The 9140-nt window shown below is 31.1% G+C and overlaps 1 protein-coding gene and 1 long non-coding RNA gene across 2 annotated transcripts in view; one reads left to right on the top strand and one right to left on the bottom strand.

The window, feature by feature from the left end:
* LOC111713978 (protein vestigial) overlaps positions 1-1546 on the bottom strand; it is a 12091-nt gene extending 10545 nt beyond the window's left edge. Inside the window, exons 1-2 of the mRNA XM_023488981.1 lie at positions 1194-1546; positions 350-433 (exon numbers count right to left, since the gene is read on the bottom strand). Of these exons, the coding sequence (XP_023344749.1) occupies positions 350-427 (78 nt within the window). The 5' untranslated portion in view covers positions 428-433; positions 1194-1546. The remainder of the gene's footprint in view (positions 1-349; positions 434-1193) is intronic.
* LOC111713979 (uncharacterized) overlaps positions 1-9140 on the top strand; it is an 11747-nt gene that overhangs the window by 2377 nt on the left and 230 nt on the right. Inside the window, exon 3 of the long non-coding RNA XR_002767850.1 lies at positions 4782-4788. This is a non-coding gene — a long non-coding RNA (uncharacterized LOC111713979). The remainder of the gene's footprint in view (positions 1-4781; positions 4789-9140) is intronic.

Below are 9140 nucleotides of genomic sequence, written 5' to 3'. Positions count from 1 at the left end.
CATTGTAAGGAAGGGGGGGAGATATTCACCTGTTTATGATCAAGTATACTCCGAATTGTAAGGAAGGGGGGAGATATTCACCTGTTTATAATCAAGTTTACTCCGAATTGTAAGGAAGGGGGGAGATATTCACCTGATTCTGTTTATGATCAAGTATACTCCGCATTGTAAGGAAGGGGGGGAGATATTCACCTGTTTATAATCAAGTATACTCCGCATTGTAAGGAAGGGGGGGATATTCACCTGTTTATAATCAAGTATACTCCGCATTGTAAGGAAAGAGGGGGGATATTCACCTGTTTATAATCAAGTATACTCCGCATTGTAAGTAAGGGGGGGGGATATTCACCTGTTTATGATCAAGTATACTCCGTTGGTAAGGGAAGTATGAATAATGAGATTGGTACATGACCTCACCGCAGCTCATAACTCTCTTCAACAACCACAAAATTATTATTTTGCCAAAAAATCTGAGAATTTTTTTCATCTTCAGAAAATTAAGTTAAGCAGTTTTTGTTAAGTCCTGCTTAAAAAAACGGTCATTAGAAAAATGACTGAAGAATTTGTTTTATATTCTTCTTAAATCTATATAATAAAACAAGACATTCATTTATATGTTGCGTATGGTCGGCCAAACGGCTGGACCGATTGGGCTGAAATTTTTTGTGGACACTCATGGGTGGCCGAGGGATGTTATAGGCTAAAAATATCACAAAAAAATTTCTAAAATTTTTTTTATTTTTTTTCACGGGCAACGCAGGGCCCTTCAGTTAGTATTTAGATAATTCAGAATATGGTAAACGTTTCTTGGGCACAATTTTTCAAATGAAAAGCAAAGAAGTAAATATTTTTGTAAGATTTGATAAAAAACGAAGAAAGATGACTTGTTTGATAAAAAAATCATGAATTTGAAGGAATTGAGATTTTGACACTTACTTAAATTTTCTAATTCCTATGTTTATGATGGTCTAAACCTTTTCAAACTCAGATTATTTGATTTAACGGATCTAAGGTCTACGACATCGGATTGGAAAGATGCAGGGATTAGATATGTGACAAAAACTCAATTCCTGACCCAATAAATATTTTCCTCCATAGAAACATAAAAATAATTTGATTATCTCCTTTACTTGTTTTTAGTAACTTTAGGAGGATTTTTTAGAATCTTATAGGCTAAAATATTTTGCACTTCCCTCATGAAGTTGATCACTTTTCACTTACAAACAAAGTGTCTAAAAACACTCAAGTCACTTGTTGTCACTTGTGACCTTGACACTTATTATTACTAAGGTCTGATTATGTTTAGTGTTTACAGGGTATGCTGAGTATGCTATAGTGTATGCTGAGTATGGTATGCTGCTGTATAGATCCCAGTATAGAACTCGGCATACCTTTCTACATAGTTTTCATTCGCTAGTTGACAATAGGAAACTGTAGGAGATATAAACCCGGCCAGTAGACCTGCACACCTGTACCGGGCTGACAGGGTCACGTGACATCACCCGCCTCCCCCTGGAGTAGTCAGCGGCCAACCATATGGTTTTTCGTAACGTCCCAAACCAGCGGCGCCGGATTTGACCAATCACAGAGGAGATGGTTTTGGCGGATTTATCTGAGACTAAGTGTACACTGTACACAGCTACAATTTTCTCTCTCTCTCTCTATATATATATATTTCCCTTCTCTTCTCATATTGTTAAATATCCCTGCACCTACCCGATCCTCTCTCTCATCATTTTAATTTTCTTATTTCTCTTTTAATACTCTTAAACTCAGTTTCTTGGATCTAAATCATTTATTCTCTTTTACGAGTCTGTATACGTTCAGAAGAATTCATTTTAATGAATTCAAAATATTTCAAGAACTTTGCTGACAGAAATTCTCTCAGAAATCCGTGAAAACATCTCGATTTTCACCTCGAACAATTATTCAACATGTTTCCTTATTTTTGTTATTTAGATTACTTTTAATATTGCAGAATTTTTATTTATGAATTTTAGAGAGAAAAAATATAAAAAATATGAAAATATATTTATTGCATTCCAAGTTTAGCTGCAAACATCAACTACAATATTTAGGTTCAAATATATATTTTTTTATTGTTAAAAGGTGGTTTATTGCATAACTATATCTGTTATCCTTTTTTCCTTGTTTAAGTCTTTTGTATTAATGCCGCTGCTAAACATTTTAAAATAGAAAACAATAAAAATGAAGAATTAATAAATCAAAATTTATTAATCGCCACCAATTTTTGTCCTTTGCAACCTTGATAAATAAAAGGTCTGCAGCTTCAGGTTACAAAGATATAAGGATTTCTTCTGAAAATTTAAACCGCTCCTTTGGTTCCTTTCCTTCCTCTCCTCCCCATCATCCCTCCCCACCTCCTTTATATCCCCTTCCCTCTCCACTTGAACACAATTTAAAAAGACTGTACACATGTAATTTCAAGTTACTCTTCATGATCCTCAACGGGTTATCTTTAAAATCTTTGTTCAATGAAAAAAAATCTTTAAAACTGTTTTATAACAATAACTCGTGGATTCATAAAACACAAAATGATGACGTTTTTCATTACAATAAAGGATAATCTATATATTTAAAATTAAACGTACTAAGTCTTCGCCATGAACTCAAATGTTCTAATCCCTATATCTTTGCAACCTGATGGTGAAAACTTAGATTAATTGACTTTACAAACTGTATGGGTTGAAATATCAAGGTCTACCACGTTGGGTTGCAAAGATATAGGGATTAGAAAATCAGAGTTTGGAGCATTTGTGCTGCAACTTTATTTTGCATTGCATGACTTGCATTTTACGATTTATTATTATTTGACCTATAAGAAATATAAGAAATATAAGAAATATAAGAAATATAAGAAATATAAGAATTATAAGAAATATAAGAAATATAAGAAATAAATCGGATATTTTTTTCAAATGTTTTTAAATATTTTCCTAAAATAGTTAAAAGCTTCCCATTTAATTTCCAATTTGAAAAACAATGGCCGGGATTGGTGTGGGAAGAGAGAGCAAGTATTCAAGATCCTAGAGCAAAGAATTCGAAAATTCTCCTTTACCCTTAATTGACATATAGGTTTTATGGTAAAGGGAAATATGTAGCATTTTTTTCTTGATTTCTGCAATAGTAGAAAACCATCGAAAATGATGTTTTTTTCTTAAAATTTAGATTTCTGGTTTTTTGGGTCGCGAAAATTTTATAATCGACTTTTTTCGGTAAATACTTCTATTGGTTTTGAAAAATATGTTTTTCTTTGTCAAGTTTTCTTTATTCTTAATATAAAGAAAACAAATGTATTTTTGTATTGAACATGTATTGTCTCTTAAGGCTAGAATAAACCTTCTTACTTTACAAAAAAATCTGATGCTTTAATTCTTTCAGCGTTTTGCGGGGAATATGTTGGATAGATAGATAGATAGATAGACGGACAGATATATAGACGAATATATACATATAGACAGATATATAGGCATTCGATTCATTTACTACTTTTAACCTCGATTTATGGCCTTTTACATAACAAATATTGCGACATTTATCTATTCATGACAAAAATTTAAAAGTTTTGAAAGAATTAAGGGGTAAACACGTATATTCATTTTATATCCTTTTTTTTGTTCTAATCATAATTTTGCTTGCATCTGTTTTTACAAAGGAATTAAATTAAAATTATGCCGGTCAATGTGTTCCTGAGTTATGATCGAACATCCAAACAAGCCGACAGACAGACGATCAGAGATTACTGCTTCTATATATAAAACTTTGCTTGGGTGTCTTGGTGTCTGTTTGTTTGTATCAAATAAACGTACGTCAAAACGGCTCTACCGATAGGGCCCAAATTTTGTGTGGGACATCACATAACTTCAGGGAAGGTTTATGAATGATCAAAATTAAAAAATTTGCCTCCAACAAAATTTGATTTTCAATAAATTTTGAAAATCCACGACATTTTTTTTATAAATTCGCGAACTTCTTTATTTTTTTTTGTTTTACAATGTATATAAAGAGAAAATGTTCACAATTGAAATAGGACATAGGCACGAAGCGCCCTGAGAGCCTAGTTATTTATATAAAGATAAGATGAAACGGAAACAATGGACTGAAATCCTCGAAAATTTGCTTCAAAAAATCCTCTAAATATGTAGTGTACACTAGAAGCTTGAAGACGGAGGGCCGGGTAAAGATATTGTTGGATAAGAACCAGTATCAAGGTATATCTGGGTATCTGGGTTTAGTATCTGTGTATCTGTGTATCGGATCTATTTAGAAGCGGTGGCTCTGTACCTAGAAACCACAAAGTATGAACGAAAGAGTTTTCAGAGGGTTATATGAATTTTTAACACTTACGGAAAATCAAAATGCATAAATATTATCATAAACATGCTATGAACAAGGAAAAATGTATTGACTAAGCTAATAAAAACTGTAAACTGTGGTAAAATTCAGTTATAACCAGAAAATTCTAAGAAAGAAAGATACTTTTTATCAGTACTTATTTGCATTTGATGTTGTTATTTGCTAGCTGTTACTTTTTTTAAGAGTACAATTTTTGCGGTTTCTGTCGGAGATTTTTAAAATTGGAATTAACTTAATCCGCCGAAGGGTTCAACATCTTAAAAGCAGGGGTCCATATAATTCCATCTGATCAATCCCAAATGTTGATTGATTGATATTAGGGGCAGAAATAGACCATATTGTTTTTGTAAACAATTGAAAGTATAATGTCAAGTTGTAGAAAAAATAACTTACTGCACATAGAGTGAAGAGGTGAAGCTTTGCTAAGATGTACACAACCGACCTCCCTATTAATTAATTAATAGAGTGGTCGGTTGTGTACATCACGATATGTTTACGTATCTAACACTCTACACTTGTATATAGAGGAGTGATCGTATTTCTAAGGGGTTCTAAGCGTCACCTCTTCGTTTTATTACTCTATGATGCTGCAGAATGTTTACTGCAACTTTGCAAGGGAGAGTTTATTTTTCTGTATATCATAATTTATCTCTTATATTACTTATATTAAATACTAATATTTACACCCCAAATGCAGTACACATTTCTGAAGTGTAGTACACGTACACAAAAACTTGTCAAAGTTCACAATGACATATAAAGTGTACTTTCATGCCCCTAAATGTACTTTTAACCCCGATTCCATTTGGGATTAGATATGGAATTATATGGATCCCTGCTCAAAAGTTCTAACCTCAGTATTATTACTAACATATTATTAAAGCCCGAACTCCGTAACAATTTATATTCTATGTTCAAAGTTCTATTATGCTCTGTGTGTCCGTTTACTCAACCTTATATAGAAACAATAACCATCTTCGCAACCTTTGACAAAATAATAGGAATGCTCACGATTTTCTTTTTGTTTTTAGATTCAAGTTTTCGGTTATTTGAAAAAGTAATCCTTGAAAAATTAACATAAAGTTGATCTATATATATACTTTGCTAGACCTCACATGACCCCAGGGAAGTTTCGTGGATGGATGCTCAAAAATACAAAAATTTGTGTCCCAACGTTTTTGATTTTTGTAAAATTTTGGAAATGCGCTAAAAAAATTTTATTAAGCCCACAAACCTTTTGTTTGTTATTTATTGTTTTATATTTTATTGTTTTATATATTACAAAGAGAAGATGTCTAGTCTTATAAAATTATGTCGAATAATCTTTTGAATTAGCAATTATACAAAAGAAAATCTGTACTTTTTAATAAACAAAGACTAATTTTGGAAATGGTCTTGATCCAGTTACGGAGAACGCTGTTTTATTTTTAATCGTCAATATTTAGAAAATTGTTCAGAGCTGAAAACTTTAGAATGGGATATCCTTAATCCCGATCGGTTAATTAATTTGGAGATTAATAACAAGAGGAGAACAAGCATTATTTAATCTCGAGATTAAGAAAAAGAGTGGATCAAGCATTAATCCCGATATCCACCATTCAAAAGTTCCCAGCTCAGGTTGGTAAATAAATCGATTAAAATAAAGAAAAAAAAAACAGAAAATTAGGAACTACCAGCTGAAGATCCAGGCGTTGCCCGTTGAAAAACAACATTTGAAGAAGAAAAAAAATCGAATTTTTTAGCCTACGACACCCCCAGGCCACCTATGAGTGTCCACATAAAAATTCAGCCCAATCGGTCCAACCGTTTGGCCGGCTATACGCAACATATATATTAACGAATGTCTTGTTTTATTATATACATAGATTAGATCCTTGTTTATGAACTATCAAGACTGTTTTATTATATACATAGATTAGATCCTTGTTTATGAACTATCAAGACTGTTTTATTATATACATATATTAGATCCTTGTTTATGAACTATCAAGACTGTTTTATTATATACATTAGATCCTTGTTTATGAACTATCAAGACTGTTTTATTATATACATATATTAGATCCTTGTTTATGAACTATCAAGACTGTTTTTTTTATTAATATCAAACGTACTTGAAGACTATTCCTAAAACCGCCCTTGCTAGAGTCGTCTTCGAACTGTTTTGCCCTTTGAGACAGTCTGTATGTATTCGGTATTTATTAAGGTAAATCATCAAAACTTTGCATAAAATATATAAACTTTTATTACCGGAATAATATCGAATCAAACTATAGCTAAAATTTATAAAAAAAAATGGTGGTTCTAAATTATGCAATTCCAAGTTTGCTGAAGTATATAAAATAGGAAAAATTTATCTAAAGCAAGATATGAATTGCAGTACAAAAAAGTCTAATGTAAAAAAGATAAACAATTGTGCACGTATTCACTTTGCAAACAAAACATTTTACTATTTGATGTTCAATCAAATAATAATTTTAATTTACTTAGCTAATGCATGCTTTCAAAATTAATTTTACAACTTTTTAATAAGAAGAAATGGGAACGAATATGTCAGAAGGATCATACAGTATTATTTGTTGAACTCCTTCTCAGGCTTAAAGGGACTAAACAAGTTGATACCAAGGAATAGATTTATTTCCCCTCTATTTTAATCTCTGTTCTGTGGGAAAATGTTTTTACTAGGAATGAGAAAATCTTTTCGACTTTTCACGTCATTTTATTGCTAAAAGATTAAAAATCATGACGATTTAAACAAAATTTAGGGATTGTGTATTTTTATAAGTATTTCTATATACTTTTGCATTAATTGAAAGGTAACCGTACGTAAAGGTTTAAACCTAACCGTATAGGATTATACCTGGCCCGTATAGGTTGAAACCTAAACGAATAGGTTGAGACCTAATTGTTTTGGAAGAAAACGTTTTAACCTGGCCCGAATAGGTTAAAACCTGTCCGTATTGGTTGAATACTAACAGTAAAGGTCGAAACCTAACAGTATAGATTGAAAACTAACTTTATAGGTTGAAACCTGGCCCAAATAGGTTGCAACTTAACCGTATATGTTGATTCCTAATATTAAAGCTCGAACACTAGCATTAAAGACTTAGAACTATCTTCATAGGTTGAAACCTAACCTATAGGTTAAATAGTATCCACATAGGTTGAAACCTAACCTATAGGTTGAATAGTATCCATAGGTTGAAACCTAACCTATAGGTTGAATAGTAACCACATAGGTTGAAACCTAACTGTAAAGGTTAAAACCTAACCGTATTGGTTGAAACCTAACCACATGGTGTAAACCTAAGGTTAAAGATCTAAACCTAACAGTAAATGTTTAAACCTAGCTGTAAAGGTTAAAACCTAACAGAAAAGATTTAAATCTAACTGTAAACGTTGAAACCTAACAGTAAAGGTTTAAATCTATAACTGTAAAGGTTAAAACCTAACAGTAAAGGTTTAAATCTAACTGTAAAGGTTAAAACCTAACAGTAAAGGTCTAAATCTAACTGTAAAGGTTGAAACTTGACAGTAACGGTCGAAACCTAACAATATAGATTACAAACTAACTTTATAGGTTGAAACCTGGCCCAAATAAGATGCAACCTAACCGTATATGCTGATTCCAAATCTTTAAGGTCAAAAACTAACATTAAAGGCTTAAACCTATCCACATAGGTTGAAACCAAATCATATTGGTTTAAACCTAACAGTAAAGGTTTAATCCTAACCGTATAGGTTTAAACCTAACTACCAGTTTAAAGCCTAACAGTAAAAGTTTAAATCTAACAGTAAATGTTTAAATCTAGCAGTAAAGGTTTAAACCTAACAGTAAAGGTTTAAACCTAACAGTAAAGGTTTAAATCTAACAGTAAATGTTTAAACCTAACAGTAAATGTTTAAACCTAGCAGTAAATGTTTAAACCTAACAGTAAATGTTTAAATCTAACAGTAAATGTTTAAATCCAACAGTAAATGTTTAAATCTAACAGTAAAGGTTTAAATCTAACAGTAAAGTTTAAACCTAACAGTAAAGGTTTAAACCTAACAGTAAATGCTTAAATCTAACAGTAAAGGTTTAAATCTAACAGTAAATGTTTAAACCTAACAGTAAAGGTTTAAATCTAACAGTAAAGGTTTAAATCTAACAGTAAAGGTTTAAATCTAACAATAAATGTTGAAATCTAACAGTAAAGGTTTAAACCTAATAGTAAAGGTTTAAACCTAGCAGTAAATGTTTAAGCCTAACAGTAAATGTTTAAACCTAATAGTAAAGGTTTAAACCTAGCAGTAAATGTTAAAACCTAACAGTAAATGTTTAAATCTAACAGTAAAGGTTTAAACCTAACAGTAAATATTAAAACCTAACAGTAAAGGTTTAAACCTAACAGTAAAGGTTTTAATCTAACAGTAAAGGTTTAAATCTAACAGTAAAGGTTTAAATCTAACAGTAAATGTTTAAATCTAACAGTAAAGGTTTAAATCTAACAGTAAATGTTTAAACCTAGCAGTAAATGTTTAAATCTAACAGTAAATGTTTAAACCTAATAGTAAAGGTTTAAACCTAGCAGTAAATATTTAAGCCTAACATTAAATGTTTAAACCTAATAGTAAAGGTTTAAACCAAGCAGTAAATGTTAAAACCTAACAGTAAATGTTTAAATCTAACAGTAAAGGTTTAAACCTAACAGTAAATGTTAAAACCTAACAGTAAAGGTTTAAACCTAACAGTAAAGGTTTAAATCTAACAGTAAAGGTTT

This window comes from Eurytemora carolleeae, unplaced genomic scaffold (assembly GCF_000591075.1).
Source record: "Eurytemora carolleeae unplaced genomic scaffold, Eaff_2.0 scaffold832, whole genome shotgun sequence".
NCBI lineage: Eukaryota > Metazoa > Arthropoda > Copepoda > Calanoida > Temoridae > Eurytemora > Eurytemora carolleeae.
Note: the sequence above shows the minus strand (reverse complement) of the source record. Positions and strands in the feature narration are given on the sequence as shown.